The following is a 25,166-nucleotide window of genomic DNA, read 5'->3' on the forward strand; positions in this document are numbered from 1 at the left end:
TCATGTTAATGATATTGATCACAATGAATTAAATTTTTCATCTTTTCCCTTTAATACACTTTGCACCTAAATATATTTATAAGAAGGAAAAAGGAGAAAAAGAGACAGATAAATGAACCACACAGTGATAACAGAGTTTGTCCTCCTATGCCTTTCTGATGATCCTGACCTTCAGATTGTGATTTTCCTTTTTTTATTTATCACATATGTATTGTTACTGGAAACCTATTATCACCCTAACCTGAGTGGACTCCCATCTCCAGAGACCAGTGTATTTCTTCCTCCTAAACTTCTCTTTCTTAGAAATCTCCTTTACTACTGTGTGTATCCCCAGATTTATGGGGGCAATCATTACTAGGGACAAGACTATTTCTTACAATTGTGCAGCCTAACTATTTTTCTCTATTTTCATGGGGGTGACTGAATTTCACATTCTAACCTCCATGTCCTATGACCACTACGTTGCCATCTGCAAGTCCATGCATTACACAACCACTGTGAGCAGGAAATTCTGCAGCGGGCTTGTGCTCTGTGCTTGGTTGGGCAGGTTTCTGACCATCTTCCAATGCCTTATGCTTTTCCTCCATCTGGATTACTGTGCTTCCAATAGAAGCATAGTAATAACTTTTTGATCACTTTTTGTGTGACTGTTTTCCCCTTTTACAATTGTCTTGTTCACATTGATCATTTTGTGTGTGACTGTTTCCCCCTTCTGCAATTGTCTTGTTCAGATACATGACTTCTAGAGGTAATGGGATTTTTACTTTGTTTTTGTTAGTTTGCTATTCACCTTGGCATTAGTGATTTTGTCCTGCTGCTGCTGCTGCTGCTGCTGTGTCACTTCAGTCGTGTCCAACTCTGTGTGACCCCAGAGACGGCAGCCCACCAGTCTCCCCCGTCCCTGGGATTCTCCAGACAAGAACAGAGGAGTGGGTTGCCATTTCCTTCTCCAATGCACGAAAGTGAAAAGTAAAAGTGAAGTTGTTCAGTTGTGTCCAACTCGTAGCGACCCCATGGACTGCAGCCTATGAGGCTCCTCCGTCCATGGGATTTTCCAGGCAAGAGTACTATTAGGGTCCAATTCCTTTCAATTTATTACAGGAGAATTAATGCTGTTGTTCATAATTCCTTTACCAAATCTAGAAAAAGAAACTTCGGTGCTCAAGCAGATAAACAGCCCACCCAGGCAAAGGACTATTTTAAAAAGAGGCGCCAGGTCTATAAAGACACAAGATATCCTCCTGAAGTCTGTGTGCAAGTTGAAGCTCTGTTACTTGTAGAAGTATAAATGCTACCACATTATTAGGACTTTAGAGAATTTCATCTGCTAGTCAGAGAAAAAAGGCCTTCTCTACTTGTTCCTTTCACGTGATTGTCATTTCCATCTCCTATGGAAGCTGTATATTCATGTATGCTAATCCCTCAGCCAAAGAAAAGGCATCGTTGACAAATGGAGTAGCTATTCTCAATACCTCTGTGGCCCCCATGCTGAACCCCTTCATCTACACCCTAAGAAACCAGCAAGTGAAACAAGCCTTCAAAGACATGGTCTATAAAGCAATGTTTCCTGCCAATAAGTGAGATTTTGGTAAAAAATGAAGGCCACTTTAAATAGAAATTAGATTAAGTCCTGAAATTCCTAAATATCTGTATAGCTATGCTTGCTGTTTATAGTCTTTTAACAGGCCACATAATAGTTAATATAATAATTTCCCAAGGTTTCTTTCACTTCAATGCCCAAGTTTCTCCACTGAATTGTTATTGGCATTTAAAATTATAGAAAATGTTATTTCTTATGCAGAATTTTCTGGAAATGAAACATTTCTTTAAGATATAGCACAATGTGAATAGTTTTAATTCTGTTAATCAGTTCCTGAAAGGATCCTATAATGCTGCATCGTACTTCAAATGTAGAGTTTCAAAATGAGTGTGTAATTTCCAGTGTATTTTCAGGCTGAACATTGACAATTTCCAATGGTTTAAGAATTTATATATTAACAATGATAAGGCACTAAAGAGATAAAAGTCCAAAGAGATAAAATGTACTTTAAATGTAGAGCTTTTTATTTTGTAAAGTTCAGTAGCTATTTTCAAGGTAAATGTTTACCATATTATGTGCTAGTCATAGAATTCATATATTCTCTATCACTTTTGAAAAATATTTATATTCAAATAATTCAGAGTAAATGCAATAAAACTAAATCACTACCACTTTCCTGAACTTAGTGATCATATTTATGACAATTGTTTTTCATTCCTGGTGAAGTGTTCACAAACCTCCAATTTTTAGGGTCTACTTTTCGAAATTAATTTTATTTGATTGTTATTTTCTCTTTCTTCATGTCCCTTGTAAATTGGTTGTTATCTACACATTTGACAAAACAGTCAGTTCTCCCTGAGGATGGATTTGTTTACGGGAAACCATAATCATTCGGTCCGTCTAGAGTTTCTGGGAGCCTCTCAGATCTTTTCTAAGGATGTGTCTCCTCAGATTTGTGTTTGGAGATTCCTCGGTAAACTGAGTGAAGGTGGGAAACATTTCTACTTTGATTCCATTGTGTCCCTGTTTTTGTATAGTATCTAAAGATAGCAGGTCTGCAAAAAATATTTGTGGAATGAATAATAGTGATTCAGTCAATAGATTATTTTTGTCACTTCTAATATGAGATTAAAAGGAATCTGAATTATAAAATCTTGTAAAATTCCTAGATTTTATGCTTCCTTTAATTCCTGGGACCCAGTTTAATAATTGGATAAAAAAGGACACTTGGATAATAGATCCTTCTCAACAACCTGTCCCAGAACACGTGTATACCTGTGGCGGATTCGTGTTGATATATGGCAAAACCAATACAACATTGTAAAGTTAAAAAATAAAATAAAATAAAATAATCTAAGAAGATTCTTGGAAAAGACTGACAATTTTAATGAACATTTTTTCAAAGTTTTTCATGTTGCTTTATGGGAATTCACTTAGCACTATCTTCTAGATCATTCTTATTTTATTGTTCTCAATTTCATGTTTTGAATAATTCATTTTATACTTAATAGATTTGGGAGCTACTTTATGGAGACATTTTATTATATAAGAAAGTAAGTTGAAAAAAAAAAAGAAAGGAAGTTGTAATGTTTACATATGAGATTCATTCATCTTAGTATTTTAGCCAGCTAGCAAAACAATGCTTTTCAGAGAAATACTGACTTAGGAAATTCAGGAAACCACTTCCATAACTTTTGCACATTTAGATATCTTCACATAGATACTATGCAAAATATTGCATATGCCTCTGGCCTATTTCTCATGTTTTTCTATCCCTATGGACATTGTCTGGCAAGTTTTCTGTTTCAGTAGTGGTACAAATGTTGATAACATGTTTATAATCCTCAGTGTATTTTCCTCTTCGCCCTGGTTGGTACATTTGATTCACTGGAGTATTTCCAATGAGCCTTGGGCATATGTAGTGGATAAAGCAACATTTGTCTCATGCAGGTTAAATTCCACATTGAAATCATGTCCATAAAGGACCACATTAACTCCATATATGCTTTCCTTCACTATTTTCGCTCTCATGGTTAAATGGAAAATGCATTCAAATATTTTCTATAGTAACTATATAAATAAAATAATTTCAAATGTATTGAGAAAGAATAACTCTCAGAAGTGCTGCATTGCTTAAACGAAAACTGAAACAGTTTCCAATATATTATTTGTAATTTCAACTGGGTGATGTGATGCATTGTATGACAAGGAGAGGTAAGATTGTGGAGTAAAAGGCAATGAATCTTTTCTAAGCACTGATTTATTAGTTTTTAGCTCAGCTTTTTATCAGGTTCAAATGAATAATTGAGTTGCCATTTCTTTCTGATGTATGTCAAGGATTATGAAAAATGAGCATGTTTATATTTCCTGATTGTCATAGGAATATATTTTTTCATTAGTTTTCAGAAAATTATTCTCTGAGTTTGGTCTTCCTTACTAAATAAAGGTTTGCAAAGTAACACAAGCTTCTGTTTCAGACAAAAAGAGTTTAGAATTCTAATTTGACCATTAACTAGCTGTATGATTTTGTTCATATTATTTAACCTCTTAGTGTCAGTTTCTCCAAACTTAACATAGTGTTATTATAGTAAGTAAATGAGATAAGTACATCAACTGCAGCATTGTCCCTTAAATGAGGTTCTTCATAAATAGTTACTATTGTTTTATAGTGACACCATCTTTCTCAAATGTGATAACTGATTTTATTTTTAGGAATAATGAAGAGAACAATATTTATGTGAGTAAAAGCTTTAAAAATTGTATATAATTTAATTTTACTTGTAAATTAAATAAGCCCTCACAATAACTCAGTGAAGCATTGTCCAAATTTTCACAGTGGGGGAAGGGAGTAAGCACAGAATCCAAACCAAAAATTCAGGGAGGGTTATATTTTTAACAAATTTTCCTTGGAATGCAAGCCCCAATAATCTCACACATTATAAATTAACTCCTGATCAGTTCAGTTGCTCAATCATGTCCGATTCTTTGGGACCCCATGGACTACAGCATGCTACGCTTCCTGTCCATCACCAATTCACGGAGCTTGCTCAACCTAATGTCCATTGAGTTGGTGATGTCATCCAACAATTTCATTCTGTTTTCCCCTTCTCTTCCTATCTTCAATCTTTCAAAGCATCAGGATTCTTCCCAGTGAGTCAGTTATTCATATGAGGTGGCCAAAGTACTGGAGCTTCAGCTTCAGTATCAGTCCTTCCAATGAATATTCAGGACTGATTTCATTTAGGATGGACTGGTTGGATCTCCTTGCAGTCCAAGATACTCAACAGTCTTCCCCACATCACGGTTCAAAAGCATCAATTCTTCGGTGCTCAGCTTTCTTTATAGTCCAATTCTCACATTTGTATATAACTATGAAAAACCATAGCTTTGACTAGACAGACCTTTGTTGGGAAAACAATGTCTCTGCTTTTTAATATGCCATCTAGGATGGTCATAGCTTTTCTTCCAAGGAGTAAGCATCTTTTAATTTCATGGTTGCAGTCACCATCTGCAGTGATTTCTGAGCCCCCCAAAATAAAGTCTGTCACTGTTTGCATTGTTTCCCCATCTATTTGCCATGAAGTGATGGGACTGGATGCCTTGATCTTTGCTCTTTTGAGTGTTGAGTTTTAAGCCAGCTTTTTCACTCTCCTCTTTCACTTTCATAAAGAAGCTTGTTAGTTCTTCTTTGCTTTCTGCCATAAGGGTGGTGTCATCTGCATATCTGAGGTTATTGATATTTCTCCTGGCAATCCTGATTCCAGTTTGTGCTTCATCCAGCCCAGCATTTTGGATGATGCAATCTGCATATAAATTAAATAAGCAGTGATAGTGTACAGCCTTGATGTACTCCTTTTCCTGTTTGGAACCAGTCTGTTTTTCCATGTCTGGTTCTAACTGTTGCTACTTGAACTGCATGCATTTCTCAGGGGGCAGGTAAGGTGGTCTGGTATTCCCATCTCTTGAAGAATTTTCCACACTTTATTGTGATCTACACAGTCAAAAGCTTTGGCATAGTCAATAAAGCAGAAGTAGATGTTTTTCTGGGACTCTCTTGCTTTTTCAATGATCCAGCGGATGTTGGCAATTTGATCTCTGGTTCCTCTGCCTTCTCTAAATCCACCTTGAACATCTGGAAATTCATGGTTCATGTACTGTTGAAGCCTAACTTGGAGGATTTTGTGCGTTACTTTGCTAGCACGTGAGATGAGGGCAATTGTGTGGTAGTTTGAGCATTCTTTGGCATTGCCTTTCTTTGGGATTTAATGAAAACTGACCATTTCCAGTCCTTCCACTGCTGAGTTTTCCAAATTTGCTGGCATATTGAGTGCAGCACTTTCACAGTGTCATCTTTTAGAATTTGAAAGTGTTCAACTGGAATTCCATCACCTCCACTAGCTTTGTTCATAGTGATGTTTCCTGAGGCTAACCTGACTTCAGACTCCAGGATATCTGGCTGTAGGTGAGTGATCACACCATCGTAGTTATCTGGGTCATTAAGATTTTTTTTTGTATAGTTCTTTTGTGTATTCTTGCCAGCTCTTCTTAATATCTTCTGCTTCTGTTAGATCCATACCATTTCTGTCCTTTATTGTGACCATCTTTGCATGAAATGTTCCTTTGGTATCTCTAATTTTCTTGAAGATAGCTCTAGTCTTTCCCATTCTATTGTTTTCCTCAACTTATTGGATTTATCACTGAGGAAGGTTTTCTTATCTCTCCCTGCCATTCTTTGAAACTCTGCATTCAAATGGGTATATCTTTCCTTATCTCCTTTGCCTTTTGCTTCTCTTCTTTTCTCAGCTATTTGTATGCCTCCTCAGACAACCATTTTGCCTTTTGCATTTCTTTTTCTTGGAGATAGTCTTGATCACTGCCTCCTGTAGAATATCATGAACCTCCATCCATAGTTCTTCAGTCATTCTGTCTATCAAATCTAATCCTTTGAATCTATATGTCACTTCTGTTGTATAATTGTAAGGAAGTTGATTTAGATTGTAACTGAATGGTCTAGTGATATCCCCCACTTTCTTCAATTTAAGTCTGAATTTGGCAATAAGGAGTTCATGACCTGAGCCACAGTCAGCTCCCAGTCTTATTTTTGTGGACTCTATAGAGCTTCTCCATCTTTGGCTGCAAAGAGTATAATCAATCTGATTTTAGTAGTGACCATCTGGTGATGTCCATGTGTAGAAACTTCTCTTGTCTTGTTGAAAGAGGGTGTTTGCTATGACCCTTGCGTTCTTTTGGCAAAACTCTGTTATCCTTTTCCTGCTTCATTTTGTACTCCAAGTCTAAACTCGCCTGTTAGTTTAGGTATCTCTTGACTTCCTACTTTTCCATTCCAATCCCCTATGATGAAAAGGACATCTTTTGGGGGTATTCGTTCTAGAAGGCCTTGTAGGTCTTCACAGAACTATTCAACTTTAGATTCTTCTGTTTTAGTGATTGGGGCATAGGCTTGGATTACTGTGATATTGAATAGTTTCTCTGGAAAAGAACAGAGATCATTCTGTTGTTTTTGAGATTTCACCCAAGTACTCCATTTTAGAATCCTTTGTTGACTATAAGGGCTACTTCATTTTTTCTAAGGGATTCTTTCCCACTATAGTAGATACAATGGTCATCTGAATTAAATTTGCCCATTCCAATACATTTTAGTTCACTGATTCCTAAAATGATACTCATTCTTGCCATCTCCTGTTTGAACACTTCTAATTTACCTTGATTCAAGGACCTAATATTCCAGGTTCCTATGCAATATTGTTCTTTACAGCATCAGACTTTACTTCCATCACCAGTCACATCCACAATTGGGTGTTGTTTTCGCTTTGGCTCCTCTCATTCTTTCTGGAGTTATTTCTCCACTGATCTCCAGTAGCATATTGGGCCCCTACTGACCTGGTGAGTTCCTTTTAGTGGCCTATCTTTTTGCCTTTTCATACTGTTCATGGGGTTCTCAAGGCAAGAGTTCTGAAGTGGTTTGCCATTCCCTTCTCCAGTGGACAACATTTTGTCAGAATTCTCCAACGTGACCAGTCCATCTTGGGTGGCCCTACTCGACATGGTTCATAGTTTCTTTGAGTTAGACAAGGCTGTGGTCCATGTGATCACTTTGATTAATTTTCTGTGATTGTGGTTATCATTCTGTCTGCTCTCTGACAGATAAGGGTAAGGATAATTCCTGATGCCATTTTATCATAAGTATTTATATTGCTTTTTAAGCTAAATTTTATCTTCAAGTGTATATATAGTTTTCAAACTGAAACAATCAGGAGAGAAATAAAAACAGCTCTGATTAATAATCTGAAAATAATCTTAATTTATTCTTCTCAGTTTCTGTTTTTTTTTTTTTTTTTTTCCTTCATGCAATTGTGATGAAGGTCTTCCACAATATTTGATGTCATGGTAAACACAGTCAGGAGAGGAATTAATCATTAAAAAAAAAATAGAGCTGTTATAAAACCAAACTATTTTCCAACATATCAAGTGAAGTGAAGTGAAGTGAAAGTCCCTCAGTCCTGTCCAACTCTTTGCGACCCCATGGATTGTAGCCCACCAGGCTCCTCTGTCCATGGAATTCTCCAAGCAAGAATATTGACGTGGATTGCCATTTCCTTCTCCAGGGGATCTTCTAGACCCAAGGATTGATCCCAGATCTCCCGCATTGCGGGCAGATTTCTTACCATCTGAGCCACCAGGATCTGTTCTCTTCTATGACACAATAGCCTAGTTTATAAACCTAACACCAAAAAAAATGATTAACCAGTGAAAGCACAGGAGAGATAATTGGAAAACTGCACAGTAAATCTGAAGCTGTAAGTTGCCTTGAGGATATATGTATTCACAGCATTACTTGTGATTTCCTAGAAATCTTAATGTTAAGAAGAGAAAATACAATACACATAGAGAATGCTGGAAGCTAATTTATGTTTACAATTATATTGTGGAATTTAGGGAGTGTCCCACCCACTTCTCACAATTTGCATAAAATAAGGAAAATAATCTGTTTTTAATAGATACATCAATACTGTTGCTTCTTTTAAATTGGAGAATTTGGGGAATGCTAGTGCTCTTTTTGCAAGAAATCATCCTTACAATCTACTAAAGAATGACAGAGGTGTCCTGAAAACCATTTCCGTTATCTTGCTCGAAGCAATGTCAAGCTTTTGCCTTTTTTGTTTTCCTTTTTATTGGATATAGTTGTTTTACAATATTATGTTATAAGTGGTATCAATTATGCATAAACTAGATAACTAATGAAGCATACTATATAGCACAAAGAACTCTACGCAACAATAGCATGTGGTTTTCTCAATGGCTCAGTGGGTAAAGAATCTGCCTGCAATGCAGGAGACACAGATTCAATCCCTGGGTCAGGAAGATTGCCTGGAGGAGGAAATGGCAACCCACTCCTGTATTTCTTTCCTGAAAAAATTTCATGGACAGAGGAGCCTGGCAGGCTACAGTCCAAAGGACCACAAAGAGTTGGATGCAACTGAGATGAGCAATAGTGAGCAATGATCAATAGTGTGTATGGGCCAATCTCAATTATCCCTGCTTCCTCCAGCAAGCAATAGTTTATTGAATATGTTAATTTTCACTTTAAATGAACCACAAGCCTGATTCAACAATGAAATATCTAAGACATTAGAATTTAAAAAGAAAGGGACAGAAAAGAATATGAAGCTTGTTATCCTAAATTCTAAGGGAATAGCAGGGAAAATGTGGAAAAGTCTTAAGGAAGGAAAGTTTAAAATGATGTCTTATAGACTTGGATATATTCTTCATTGCTTTACCAAAAACATCCCAGGAATGGCTGACACTTCACATTCCAGAAATGGTTTACTGATCTGAATTATAGGCAGCTGTTAATTACAGACAATTGTTGTTAATTGAGAACAAGGACTTTTACATTTGCCTTAGAAAGTATCTATAAAATACTTGAGTTGCCATGAATTTGTTTACAAAAAACATAAAGCCTGTTGTTTTTGTAAGTGCTCTTAACATTGTTTTCCTCTGGTCCTTGAGGATTAGCAAAAGAATATATTCATTTTCTCCTAAACATCACATGATTTCCCAGTAGAATTGGCCACTGTTCATCTCAGTTGGAATTTTCCCTGAATTGACAGTAGCTATATTTTTCCTATACAGGAAAGTGAGTGAAAAGAGGGCTCATGCTTATAAGACAGATAAACACTGAGAACTTTCACAATATTATGATGCAGACTAGACAGTATATTAAAAAAAAAAAAAAGAGACATTGCTTAGCTGACAAAGGTCAGTCTAGTCAAAGTTACAGTCTTTCCAGTAGTCAGGTGTGGATATAAGAGTTGGACCATAAAGAAAGCTGAGCACTGAAGAATTAATGCTTTTGAACTGCGGCGTTGGAAAAGACTCCTGAGAGTCCCTTGGACTGCAAGGAGATCAAACCAATCAATTGCAAATGAAATCAGTCCTGAATATTAATTGGAAAGACTGATGCTGAAACTGAAGCTCCAATAATTTGGACACCTGATGCAAAGAACTGGCAAATTGGAAAAAACCCTGGTGCTGGGAAAGATTGAAGGCAGGAGGAGAAGGGGACAACAAAGGATGATATGGTTGGATGGCATCACTGACTTGATAGACGTAGGTTTGGATGGACTCTGGGAGTTGGTGATGGACAGGAAAGCCTGGACTGCTGCAGTCCATGGGGTCACAAATAGTCAGACAAGACTGAGAGATGAAACTGAGTAATGATGCCATACATACTAAAAAGGGCTTCCCTGGTGGCTCAAATGCAATGCAGGAGACCCTAGTTCGATCCCTTAGTCAAAAAATCCCCTGGAGAAGGGAATGGCTACCAACTCCAGTATTCTTGCCTGGAGAATCCTATGAATATAAGAGCCTGACCTATGGCATATAGTCCATAGGTTTGCAAAGAGCTGGACAACTGAGTGACTAAGCATGCACATACAACAAATCAAAAAACTTATATCTTTAAATTAAATATTCTATTGCATAAAGATCTCTCCTGATACTGGAATTAACTTTACCACTCAATTTGAATTCACAGCATGAGTGATATTGAAAAGAACTGGATCAATTTATTGAGGGAATTCTTTTTTTTTTTTTAAGTAAATGGATTGTTATTATTATTATTGCTAAACAGGAAGACAAAATAGAAGGCTTTCATTGCTATTTAATGAATTATACCAATATACTGACAGAGTATAGCTTTAACTAAGTGAACATGAATGTATAAAAAAGGAAAATATAAAAATACAACATAGACTAGAAAGCAGAATACACACACATATAGAGAATAATAATAACATTTAGATGGGAGAAATTTTGAAGAAAAAATGTTCTCTGGAAGGTATTGCTTTATGTTTGGTATTAGATATTCATACAATTTGGTCTCCTTAGCCAATGACACAGATCCAGTCTATGAAAAATCCACTCTGCCTCCTCTGTACTCTGGACTCTACAGAAGTTCCCTAACTTTTTGTGACCAGGGGATCAATTTAGTAGATGACAATTTTTCCATGGACCTGGGTGGGGGGTAGTTACAGGATGGCTCAAGCTCATTATGTGTATTTTGCACTGTATATCTATTATTATTTCATCCTCGTCATATCAGATCATCAGGCATTAGATTGCAGACTTCAGAAACCCCTGCTCCAATGCTTGAGGAGGTCACAACAATGAGTCCATTAGATGTGATTCAGATAAGGACTTGGAAGTTAGGAAAGTGAATGTGAGTCAGAGTGAGAACTTAGACGTCTTTCATATTGTTGAAGATTTAACTCCAGTGATGTTCATTTGGGAGACAGTCCCATTTGAGCGATCTTTCTCCTGACATTTTTGGATTTTCTATATTAATTAGCAAATACTAATACAAGAAATCAGATAAAAGATTAGGAAATAATAGAGTTTTACTGTGTTTGAAGAAAAGACGAGGAGCTTCCCAACGGGAAAGAAATCATTTAGGGAAAGATTTAATAGAGTCAACAAGTAGCATTTCTATTCCAGTATTTCAAACACTTAGAAAAGCCTAGGTTAAAATTCCTACTCCTCTTACTTAGATTATATGATTAGGATAAAATGAAAACTATATATTTTTAACCTCATACAGATAAATAAAATAGGGATTTCAAAAGAAATATTCTATGATAAATACACACACTAGCATATGGTAAAAAAAAAAGTCTTAAAAAATAAATTCTCCCAAGTTAAATTAATATGGCATAGCCCTTCCAGAAATAAATTACAGTTCTATTCATGGATACTTCCCTTTTCTTTGAGCTTCTTTGTGTTTTACTCTGAAGGTTATTGAAAAGAAGATAATGAGAAATTACACAGAAATAAGAGAGTTTATCCTCCTGGGACTGTCAGATGACCCACAAGTTCAGGTTGTGATCTTTGTCTTTCTGCTCATCACCTACATGCTCAGCATCACTGGGAACCTGACCATTATCATCCTGACCCTGCTGGATGCCCACCTCCAGACCCCCATGTATTTCTTCCTCAGGAGTTTCTCTATATTAGAGGTGTCATTCACAACTGTCACTATACCAAAGTTCCTGACCACCATCATTACAGGAGATAAAACTATCCCTTTTAATGATTGTATGGCTCAGTTATTTTTTTTCATTCTCTTGGGAGTCACTGAGTTTTACCTTCTGGCTGCCATGTCCTATGACCGCTACATTGCCATCTGCAAACCGCTGCATTACATGACCATCATGAATCATAAAGTCTGCGCCCTGCTTGTCTTGGCTTCTTGGCTGGCTTCATTCTTAATTATATTCCCATCACTCATGCTGTTCATACAGCTTGATTACTGTAAGTCCAATGCTATCGATCATTTTACTTGTGATTATTTCCCCTTATTACACCTTTCATGTTCAAACACTAAATTACTAGAGATGATGGGCTTTTCCTCTGCTGTGTTTACCCTAATGTTCACTTTGACATTAATAATTCTTTCCTATACGTATATCATCAGAACAATTTTGAGGATCCCTTCTACCACTCAGAGGACAAAGGCCTTTTCCACGTGTTCTTCCCACATGATTGTCATCTCCATCTCTTACGGCAGCTGCATTTTCATGTATATGAATCCATCAGCAAAGGACAGGGTGTCTTTGAGCAAGGGAGTGGCTGTGCTAAACACCTCAGTAGCCCCCATGCTGAACCCCTTTATTTATACCCTAAGGAATCTACAAGTCAAGCAAGCCTTCATGGACATGGCCAGGAAGATTCTACTTTTCTCAAGGAAATGAAAAAATAAAAGTCCTGCTTTATAAATTAGAGGCATAACAAAGAGCAATCAAATAAAAATCAGGGCTTTTCAAAATCTATTAATTTTCACATAATTTCCCTAGAAGTGTTTTTCACTGCTCATACTTTTATTGCCAGCATCTTACCAAAGATAGTATATACATTATTCCCATTCTAATTCCCATCATTCTCTCATGTATTTCCCTTCCCTTGGGCTTATCATTCCACTTTGTAGCCTTGGACTGGCTTAATTTCCCTTTTTGAAACATTTTTTAAGTCCTTGTTTTCACAATATTTCTTATAAAATTAAGAGCAGACAGAAAGAGGCAGAGAAGCAGCACATGAGAGAGAACTGTGTTTTGATTTCACCAAGAAATATTCTTTCTAGAAATTTAGGGAATATTAAATTATTTTACGCACTATTTTTTCAATTTTTTTAATTGGAGGATAATTGTTTAACAATGTTGTCTTGGTTTCTTCCATGCATTAACATGATTCAGTCATAAGTATCCATATGTCTCCTCCTTCTTGACTTCACTTCTGCCTCCTACCCCAGCCTGCCCCTCTGCATTGTCACAGAGCCCTGGGTTAAGTTCCCTGTGTTATACAGCAACCTCTCATTGCTACCTATTTTACATATGTAATGTATAAGTTTCAATGCTATTCTCTCAATTCATCCTGCCTTCTCCCAACCCACACTGCCACTATGCTCACAAGTCTGTTTTCTATGTCATGTCTCTATTGCTGCCCTGGAAATAGGTTCACCAGTACCATTTTTCTAGATTCCATATTGAACATCAACATTTTAGCATCAGCAAACTAAAATGGACTGGAATGGGTGAATTTAACTCAGATGACCATTGTATCTACTACTGTGGACAAGAATCCCTTAAAAGAAATGAAGTAGCCCTGATAGTCAGCAAAAGAGTCCAAAATTCAGTACTTGGATGCAATCTCAAAAATGACAGAATGATCTCTGTTCATTTCCAAGGCAAGCCATTCAATATCAGAGTAATTCACGTCTATGCCCTGACCAGTAATGCTGAAAAAGCTGAAGTTGAACAGTTCCATAACTTCTAGAACTAACATCCAAAAAGATGTCCTTTTCATCATAGAGGACTCCACGAAATACCTGGAGTAATAGGCAAATTTGGCCTTAGAGTACAGAATAGTGCAGGACAAAGGCTAATAGAGTTGCAAAGAAAACACACTGGTCATAAGAAACACCCTATTCCAACAACACAACAGAAGACTCTACACATAGATGTTAGAAGATGGTCAATACCGAAATCAGATTGATTATATTCTATGCAGCCAAAAATGAAGAAGTTCTATACAGTCAGCAAAAACAAGATCAGGAGCTGACTGTAACTCAGATCATGAACTCCTTATTGACAAATTCAGACTTAAATTAAAGAAATTAGGGAAAATCACTAGACCATTCAGATATGACCTAAATCAAATCCCTTGCAATTATACAGTGAAAGTGACAAATAGATTCAAAGGATTAGATCTAATAGACAGAATGACTGAAGAACTATGGACAGAGACTTATGACATTCTACAGCAGGCAGTGATCAAGACAATCTCCAAGAAAAAGAAATGCAAAAAGGCAAAATGGTTGTCTGAGGAGGCCTTACAAACAACTGAGAAAAGTACAGACACAAAATGCGAAGGAAAAAAGGAAAGATATACCCATTTGAATGCAGAGTTACAAAGAATAGTAAAGAACAAAAAGAAAACCTCCCTCAGTGATCAATGCAAAGAGGTAGAGGAAAACACTAGAATGGGAAAGACTGAAAATCTCTTCAAGAAAATTAAAGATACCAAGGGAACATTTCCTGCAAAGATGGGGACAATAAAATACAGAAATGGTATGGATCTAAAAGAAACAGAAGATAATAAGAAGAGATGGCAAGAATACACAAAAGAACTGTATACAAAAGATCTTTATGACCCAGATAATCACGATGGTGTGATCACTCACCTGGAGCCAGACATCCTGGAATGCAAAATCAAGTGGGCCCTAGGAAGCATCACTATGAACAAAACTAGTGGAGGTGATGGAATTCCAGTTGAGCTCTTCCAAATCCTAAAAGATGATACTGTGAAAGTGCTCCACTCAATATGCCAGCAAATTTGGAAAACTCAGCAGTGGCCACAGGAATGGAAATGGTCAGTTTTCATTCCAATCCCAAAGAAGGGCAATGCCAAAGAATGCTCAAACTACCACACAGCTGTGCTCATCTCACATGCTCAAAATCCTCCTAGCCAAGCTTCAACGGTACATGAACCATGAACTTCCAGATGTTCAAGGTGGATTTAGAGAAGGCAGAGGAACCAGAGATCAAACTGCCAACATCCACTGGATCACGGAAAAAGTAAGATAGTCCCAGAAAAACATCTACTTCTGCTTTATTGACTATGCCAAAGCTTTTGACTGTGTAGATCACAACAAACTGTGGAAAATTCTTAAAGAAATGGGAATACAGGACCACCTGATCTGCCTCTTGAGAATTTTGCATGCAGGTCAGGAAGCAACAGTTAGAACCAGACATGGAACAGCAGACTGGTTCTAAATAGGGAAAGGAGTATGTCAAGGATGTATATTGTCACCCTGCTTATTTAACTTATATGTAGAGTACATCATGAGAAACTCTGGGCTGGATAAAGCACAAGCTGGAATCAAGATTGCCAGGAGATATATCAATAACCTCAGATATGCAGATGACACCACCCTTATGGCAGAAAGCAAAGAGGAACTAAAGAGCCTTTTGATGAAAGTGAAAGAGGAGAGTGAAAATGTTGGCTTAAATCTCCACATATAGAAAAATAAGATCATGGCATCCGGTCCCATCACTTCATGGCAAATAGATGGGGAAACAATGGAAACAGTGATGGATATCATTTTGGGGGGCTCCAAAATCACTGCAGATGGTGACTGCAACCATGAAATTAAAAGACACTTATTCCTTGGAAGAAAAGTTATGACCAAACTACACAGCATATTAAAAAGCAGAGACATTATTTTGTCAACAAATGTCTATTTAGTCAAAGCTATGGTTTTTCCAGTAGTCATGTATGGATGTGAGAGTTGGAATATAAAGAAAACTGAGTGCCAAAAAATTGATGCCTTTGAACTGTGGTGTTGAAGAAGACTCTTGAGAGTCCCTTGGACTACAAGGAGACCCAACCAGTCCATCCTAAAGGAAATCAGTCTTGAATATTCTTTGGAAGAACTGATGCTGAAGCTGAAACTGCAATACTTTGATCATCTGATACAAAGAACTGACTCATATGAAAAGACCCTCATGCTGGGAAAGATTGAAGGCAGGAGGAGAAGCAGATGACTGAGAATGTGATGGTTGGATGGTATCACTGACTTAATGTTCATTGAGATGGTGATGGGCAGGGAGGTCTGGTGTGGTGCAGTCCATGGGGTCCCAAAGTGTTAGATATGACTGAGTGTTTGAACTGAATGGATATGTATGCATTAATATACAACATTTGTTGTTCTCTTTCTGACTTACTTCACTCTGTATAACAGGCTCTAGATTCATGTACCTCACTACAACTGACTTGAATTTGTTCCTTTATGTGGATGCTTGGTTTATGAACCAGTTTATAACCCAGCGTATGGTTGTGCATGTGTGCTCTGTAGAGGCCAAGTCTTTGTGACCCTTTGACAACCTTCTCTGTGCATGTGCTTAACACAACTTCTTTATCCATTCGTCTGTCAAGGGACATCAAGGTTGCTTCCATGTCCTGGTTATTGTGAATTATGCTGCAATGAACATTAGGATACATGTGTTTTTTAGAACTGTGATTTTGATACATTGATTCTTCCAATCCAAGAATTGGTATATCTCTCCATGTGTTTATGTCATCTTTGATTTCTTTCATCAGTGTCTTATTGTTTCCTCTATACAGCTCTTTTGTGCATTTATTCCTAGATATTTTGTTCTTTTTGTTGCCTTGGTGAATGTGGGTGATTTCTTAATTTATCTTTTGGATTTTTATTGCTAGTGTATAGGAATTCAAGGGATTTCTGTGTATTGATTTTGTATTCTGCAACCTTACTAAACTCATTGATTAACTCTAGTCATTTTCTGATAGTATTTTTAGGGTTTTCTTTGTACAATATCATGCTGTCTCCAGTGAAAGTTTTACTTCTTCTTTTCCAATCTGGATCCCTTTTCTTTCTTATCCTTCTCTATTGCCAATTAAATTTAATTTCATATTTTACCTTTTCATCATGGCTGTGAAATAAGAATAATCATATAAAACATTTCCAAATGAAAAACAAGGTAAACATTTCTTCAAGAGAAAAACATTTACAGTTACCTCAGAAAGTTGTTTAAGAAAAGCTATGATGAACCTAGATAGTATATTAAAAAGCAGAGATATAACTTTGCAAACAAAGATCCATATAGTGAAAGCTATTTTTTTCTAGTAGTTATGTATGAGTGTGAGAGTTGGACCATAAAGAAGGTTGAGCACCCAAGAATTGATGCTTTTAGACTGCACTGCTAGAGAAGACTCTGGAGTGTCCTTTGGACTGCAAGATCAAACCAGTCAATCCTACAGGAAATCAACTCTGAATATTCATTGGAAGGACTGATGCTGAAGTTCAAGCTCCAAAACTTTGGCCACCTGATTCAGAGAGCCAACTCACTGGAAAAGACCATAGTGCTGGGAAAACTTGAGGGCAGGAGGAGAAGGGGGCAACAGAGGATGAGATGGTTGGATGGCATCGCCAGATCATTGACATCAGTTTGAGCAAACTCAGGAAGATAGTGAAGGACAGAGAAGCCTAGTGTGCTGCAGTCCATGGTAACACAGAGTCAGACATGAATGAGTGACTGAACAATGACATAAAGTTGTTGGAAAGATTCAATGAGCCAATATAAAGAGAATAATTAGAATAGGTCTGTAATATAGTAATTGCTGACAAAAATTAATCTCAACTTTCCTCTTCTCTTTCTCCTTATTATCATAAAAGTATTATTAATAGTAAAAAGAGTTCAATATACTTGAATTTCTAATCTTTTAAAAATATTTGAATAGATATTTATATTGTATTTCCAGCACTCTATTGATTGCCATTGTTTGATTTCCTGAAAATTCCAAATAGAATAAAATTTCCTAATAATGTCATTTCTATTACCTGGTAAAATGAAAATTTCAGAAGTCCACATCAACCCTCACACTCTTTTCATCAAACTAAATGCCTGTGCATCTTCAAAAATAAAGTTTCTACTCAAAATTTTAACATTTACCTGTGTTTTTTTTTTTTTTACTTTATTCAAGTATATTTGAATAAAAAGAATTACAGAATATTTTGAAACAATAGTCAGCTTTAACCAGTTTATTGGTTTGGGTGTGGGGAAATTTGAATGTGGAAATAAATGAAAAGGAATCATACAACTGTAATGAAAGAGTTTTTGACAGATTATGAGTAATAGAAAGTACTAATGAGAACTTTATTCTTCTAATGATACAATCACTTGCCTTTACTGGAGAAAAAGATAACCTTTTGGATGGTCTCCTTGAAGGCTTGTTTCACTTGCTGGTTCCTCAATGAATATATATATGGATTCATCATAGGAGGAATAGAAGTATTTATAATAGCAACTCCTTTGTTAAAGGATGCCTTTTCTTTTGCTGAAGGGTTGGCATACATGAATATACAGCTTCCATAAGAGATGAAAATGACAATGATGTGAGAGGAGCATGTAGAAAATGCCTTTTTTCTCTGACTGGCAGAAGGCAGTCTCAGAATTGTCTTGATGATGAACATGTAGGATAGAATTATTAATGCCAAAGTAAAAAGCAGAATCACTATTGCAGAGTAAAATCCAATCACTTCAAGGAGCCATGTGTCTGAGCAGGATAGTTGCAAGAGAGGGAAATAGTCACAAGTAAAGTGATCAATGATATTAGAACCACAGTAATCTAACTGGAGAAAAAGAATAACAGGTGGGAAGATGTTTAAGAACCCTGCCAGCCAAGCACAAAAGACAAGCAGTGCACAGACTCTGTTGTTCATGATGGTTGTGTAATGCAGGGGTTTGCAGATAGCTACATAGCGATCATAGGACATGGCAGTTATGAGATAAAATTCAGTGATACCCAAGAAAATGAAGAAAAACAGCTGAGCTGTACAATCATTGTATGAAATCGTTTTGTTCCTGGTGATAATTGTGCCCAGAAATCTAGGAATACAGACAGTTGTAAAGGAGATTTCTAATATAGAGAAGTTCCTGAGGAAAAAATACATAGGTGTCTGTAGATGGGAGTCCACCAAGGTGAGAATGATGATGGTCAAATTTCCAGTGACACTTAATATATATGTGATGATTAAAAAGAGAAAAATCACAATCTGAAGCTCTGGGTCATCTGATAGCCCCAGAAGAATGAATTCTGTGGGTCTTGTGTGGTTTTTCATTGTTGATCCTTTCTCCCCATTCAAAAAGAAAATGGATGTGTCTCCTATAAGAAATAAAAAATCAAAATACATTTGAGGATAGAATACAAAGCTTTTAAAGTACCCTTCATGATGATAATGAATGAAATTTAAGAACATGTTCACCTACAGAACTCTCTCCAATTTCCATTCAACTTTTAATTCTAGTAAGGAATATTAACTGAAGCTCAATATTATTTTTTCTTCAAAAATACATTAATATAGACTATGGATAAAATAAAACTCATATTATAACACTTATATAAGGCTTTTTTCTCTAATAATTTTTAGTTGTTTCAAGTTATTCTTTTAAATATTTATCTTCCTTTGTAAAACAGAAATATTTTAATGATTTTTCTGCTTTCTTCAGTATTATAAAAACAAGTATAGTTTGCATTTTAATCTAAATAGAGAGTTTAAAAGCATACACAGTTTATGTATGTCTACTTCCACATTTTATTTTTTGCATAACTGAGGCCCACTTTGTTTAAGTGACTTTCATTAGTTTAAAGGACTAGTCAACATAGTAAAACAGTGGAAAATTCTTCAAGAGATGGGAATACCAGACAATCTAACCTGCCTCCTGAGAAATGTATATGCAGGACAAGAAGCAACAGTAAGGACTGGACATGGAACAATGGACTGTTTCAAAACTGGGAAAGGAGTACTTCAAGGCTGTATATTATCACATGCTGGTTAGTGTGTGTGTATTTTAGTTGCTCAGTCGTGTCTGACTCTTTGCAACCACGTGGATTGTAACCCACCAGGCTCATCCGTCCATGGGATTTTCTAGGCAAGAATACTGGAGTGGGTTGCCATTTTCTTCTCCAGAGAATCCAGAGGATCTTCCCAACCCAGGGATCAAACCTGCATCTCCAGCATTGCAGACAAACTTTATCATCTAAGCTAGCAGGGAAGATTATCACCCTGCTTATTTAACTTACATGCAGAATGCATCATGCAAAATGCCAGGCTGGATGAATCACAGGCTGGAATAAAGATTGCTGGGAGAAATATCAATTTCCTCCGTTATGCAGATAATACCACATTCATGGCAGAAAGTGAAGAGGAATAAATAGTCTCTTGATGAAGGTGAAAGAGGGCAGTGAAAAACCTGGCTTAAAACTCAACATTCAAAAAACTAAGACCATGACATCTGGTCCCATCACTTCATGGCAAGTAGAAGGGGGAAAAATGGAAACTGGCAGATTTTCTTTTCTTGGGTTCTAAAAGCACTGCAGATGGTAACTGCAGCCATGAGATTAAAAGGTGCTTGCTCCTTGGAAGAAAAGCTATTATGAACCTAGACAGTGTATTAAAAAGCAGAAACATCACTTTGTGGGCAAAGGTCCAAGCAGTCAAAGCTGTGGTTTTCCAGTAGTCATGTACGGATGTGAGAGTTGGACCATAAAGAAGGCTTAGAGCCAAAGAATCGATTTCTTTGAACTGTGGTGCTAGAGAAGACTCTTCAGTCCTGGATAGCAAGGAGATGAAATCAGTCAATCCTAAAGGAAATTAACCCTGAATATTCACTGGAAAGACTGAAGCTCTAATAATTTGGCCACCTGATGGGAAGAGCTGACTCACTTTAAAAGACCCTGATGCAGGGAAAGATTGAGGGCTGTGGAGAAGGCGAAAACAGAAGATGAGATACCTTCATAGCATCATCGACTCAGTGGACATGAGTTTGAGCAAACTCCAGGAGACAGTGAAGAATAGCGAACACTGGCATGCTGCAGTTCATGGGTCACAAAGAGTCAGACACGACTAACCACCTGAGCAACAACCACACAACATAGTAATATCTCACGTTAGAATACGGGTGTTTACCCATGGGAATATTTTGTTGGCACTCTCTCCCAAATTACCTTTTTAAGGCTTTGGTTGATGCAATCTCTTCTTCCTTTCCTTATAAAGACTAAAAGCACAAGAAAGGGTAACTTCTGCTACCAAAAGAAAGAATTGCCTAGACACAGTTTAGTTCATACAATGCACACTTGTTTTCTTTTGTTTTACAATTTTACTTTATCAAAAGAATAAGTAGATGGTCAAAACCTTTACTGGGAAGCAGCTATTCCTTTAAATAGGGGATGTCATTTTTATAGTTTTATTCCTATAAGAGAAAACCATTCAACTTAAGAAAAATTAATGAACAACTAAAGACTTACTGCTATGCTGCTTCTTTAGGACTCCATGAATAGTTTTCTTGTTAGTAACCACCATTTAATCTTTAATAACAAAAATTTCCTAAATTCACAAACCCATATACAAATAAAACACATAATTGAGATGTAGTAATATGCATTAACCTAAATAATAACAAATTTTACTTACCTCCTGGTTTTTCTTGATGATTTAGTCTCAAATTGTATGGTCTGTCACTTCAATGATTGTATAATTTCAGAGTTGATGAAGTGAGTTAGCAAGTTATTTGATTTCTATAGTACTCTGTAAACAAATATGGTGACTTAACTCTGCAATGGCTCTCAAGGATTATATTCTCATTGTGGTTCAACTGGTAATATTTGACCACAACAGCCTTCATTCCTGATACTGCAAAATTTGGGGCACATTTCACCACAACACATAATTGCTATTTGTCTCTTATACAATCTCTGTGTAAAACACTCGGTTGCACTGGGTGGGTTAATAAAACACTTCTTGTATTTGCCCCTTTTCATATAATTAAAACACTACTTATTAAAACATTTCTTTGTATTAATGCACAGATTTTAAATGATTATTTTCTAATTCTGTGATTATATATCCATGCAATTTGAGTAGTATTTTTCTTAGGCTTCAGAGACTATTATATTTTCCTACAAATGCTGCTTTGAGAAAAAGAGATTTAGAAATTTCTTCTCCATGTAAGTCATACATACGGAATTGGATTTATCTTGTCTTTCCTGTTTTCTCAGAGGATTGTGTTAAGTAAACAGAGGGCTAATGATGCATTATTAAAAGACACAGGTGAATCGGTTTTGTAAGTATGAATAAGAAAATGTTTGGGCTTCCCTGGTGGTTCAGTGGTAAAGAATCCACTTGCCAATGCTGGAGACGTGGGTTCGATCCCTGATGTGGGAAGGTCCCACATGCCATGGAGCAACTAAGACAGTGTGCCACAAATATTGAGCCTGTGCTCTAGAGCCTAGAAACCACAATTACTGAGTACATATGCTGCAACTACTGAAACTCCTGCTACCTACAGCCTGTGCTCCACATGGAGAGAAGCCACAGCAATGAGGATCTCACACAACGTGAGTAGAAGTAGCCCGCACCTGTCTCAACTAGAGAAAGCTGGTGCAGCCAAAAATAAATGAATAAGTAAAATTATTTTAAAAAAGAAATTGTCAAAAACCAAAATGACTGAGGTAAATGAGGCAACTTCATAAACAACACATGATATTGAGTCTGCAAAATTCTGATTTAGTTTTGACTCTTTATTATTGTGTTTAAAGAGTCCACACTTTTTCCTCAGAAATTCTGGACTTTTCCTCAGGAGAATTACTGTGATTATTTCCATTGAATTTTGACTTTGCATCATAGAAATTGGCAGACATGACAAAACAGTCCCTCACCTGAGAGACAGTTGTTAAACATTTACTATCCTCTCATTTAGAACATCTGTCAGTCATGTGGTGGATACTCAATGAATATTTCTGAATGAATAAATACATTGAAATCATTTTGGTGTATAATCAATCTCTGGTACTCAATAAAATCTTAAAAACTGATTGTTAAATAATTTGAGAAACAAAATATGAAAAGAATCACTTTGGGTAAAAAAATTTGGGTAAAAAAATATTAGTCACTCAGTTGTGTCCTACTCTTTGCAATCCCACGGACTGTGGCCCACCCAACTCTTCTGTCCATTGAATTCTCCAGGCAAGAATCCTGGAGTGGGTTGCCAGGCCCTTCAAATATAAAGGCAAATCTCTCACTGTGGCAGATTTCAAGCTACCAGTGCACAGCTGAGTCCTGTGATGTGGTCCAGACAGGCTCCAGTACACCACTGTTGGGAGTGAACCAGTTCATCTACAAAGTGGACAAAGATCACTGCTTTCATGGGGTGAGGGATGTGAGAGAATGTAGACAGTAAGCATGAATGGAATTAATTAGTAAACTATATAGTATTTCATATGCTAATAATTATTTTGAAATAGAAAACTGAAATGCCTTGGAAGTGGGGGGGCTAGTATAATTTTAAATAGTGTCAAAGGGGTAGATTTTATTGAGGTGATATTTGGACAGAGATCTGAAGGAGGGATGGGTGGTAACCATGTGATTATCTGGGAGAGGAGACTTTCCATTTTAAGAAGCATGTAGTGTAAATACAATAAGGTCCTAGAAGGAAAATCACGTTACTTGAAAATAATGATTTGGGTTGTTTGTTTTGTTTTCTCATTTCTGATATTTTTCAATTTTTGTTGAAATAGTTTCCTGGATAGAATTTCCAGGAGAGTATTGAATAAAAACAGTTATAGTGGTCCTTCACATCTTATAACTGATTTTACCAAGACTACAGCTACTATCTAAAACATTAAAAATGATGTTTGCTGTAAACTTTAAATTTTGAATACTTTCAAGTACACACTAGGATAGAGAACTAGAGAAATAGTTTCAAGTACAGATCAAGCAGATTCAATAAATATGAAGGCTATTTTATATTGCTTTACTTGTGTTTTGAAAAACTTTTAAATATTTTGTTGTATTTTAAACCAGAACTTAGCAAAATGTCTTTGGTATCATTTATCACCTTGCACACACTTGTGCTTGTTCATGCTCACTTGCTCAGTTGTATTTGACTCTTTGAGACCCCATGGACTCTAGCCCACCAGGCTCCTCTGTTCAGGGGATTTCCCAGGCAAGAACACTGGAGGAGGTTGCTGTTTCCTCTTTGAGGGGATCTTCCTAACCCAGAGACTGAATCCATGTCTCCTGAGTCTTATGCATTGACAGGAGGATTCTTTACCACTGAGCCACTGGGAACATACTCCTAGATACCCAGTTGTCTCAAAACATCATTTTTTGTTGACTTGTTTAAACTGGAGCCAGACAAGGAGCTTGTAGTGTATCTAGTTGTGATGATCTAGTCAGGTTACTTATGCTACAGAAATAATGTTCTATTCTATTTTACTAAAAGACTTTAAAAAATCATAAATGGACATTGAATTTTATCAGAGGATATGTGATTTTCTTTTTCAATTTTTGTTTTCATTTTTACTCTTTTAATGAGGCAAATTTCACAAATAAATTTTCTAAAGATAAATTTTCTTTGAGATAAGACCACATATAAAATGAAATACTAATTTGATAATTTATTTGGGTGCATTATCTCCTTAATTTATGAGTCAAATTGCTTGTGACTTTATTTCTCACTTAACCTTTTGATATTATGAACATTATAAATGTCCAAAAATGAATATGAAATGTTTTCCTCATCTTTTTTCTGAAAGTACTTTATAAGATTGTGCTTATTTACCTTCTTAACAATAAATTAAAAAATAAATAATTTTGCTATTAAATTTAAAATACTTATATCTTTATTGAATTTTCAAATTTTAGTCAAATTACCTTATATTAAATAAGAAATACTATACTAGCCAACGTTTATGGAAAAGTCTAAAACAGAGGTGTGCAAACTGTGGTCCATGGGCAACAGTTGGTCCACCCCCTCTTTGTGCTAAAAGTTTAATTGGACACACCTGAGCACTTTCATTAACACATTGTTTATAGCTTCACTTGTATTACAGAGGGGGAAGAGTTGAGTAATTTCATCAGGGACATTATGGTCTGCAAATTCCAAATTATTAATATAGTGCCCTTTATACACAAATTCTGTTGACTTCTGATACTGATAATTAAAACGCTTGTACTGACTGAAATCTTTAT

At 36.3% G+C, this 25,166-nt stretch overlaps 2 protein-coding genes and 1 pseudogene across 2 annotated transcripts; 2 read left to right on the top strand and 1 right to left on the bottom strand.

The window, feature by feature from the left end:
- The first annotated feature begins 112 nt into the window (after positions 1-112).
- Positions 113-1,581, top strand: LOC102272829 (olfactory receptor 6C3-like; annotated as a pseudogene).
- A 10,290-nt stretch (positions 1,582-11,871) lies between these two features.
- On the top strand, positions 11,872-12,810 carry LOC102273107 (olfactory receptor 6C1). The gene has a single exon (XM_005910707.2). The coding sequence runs from the start codon at positions 11,872-11,874 to the stop codon at positions 12,808-12,810; it is 939 nt and encodes a 312-aa protein (XP_005910769.1).
- Positions 12,811-18,311: 5,501 nt separating this feature from the next.
- LOC102273390 (olfactory receptor 6C3) lies at positions 18,312-19,256 on the bottom strand. The gene has a single exon (XM_005910708.2). It carries the CDS (start codon positions 19,254-19,256, stop codon positions 18,312-18,314), a length of 945 nt encoding a protein of 314 aa, XP_005910770.2.
- Between the last annotated feature and the right edge of the window lie 5,910 nt (positions 19,257-25,166).

Source organism: Bos mutus, chromosome 5, assembly GCF_027580195.1.
Source record: "Bos mutus isolate GX-2022 chromosome 5, NWIPB_WYAK_1.1, whole genome shotgun sequence".
Taxonomy (NCBI): domain Eukaryota; kingdom Metazoa; phylum Chordata; class Mammalia; order Artiodactyla; family Bovidae; genus Bos; species Bos mutus.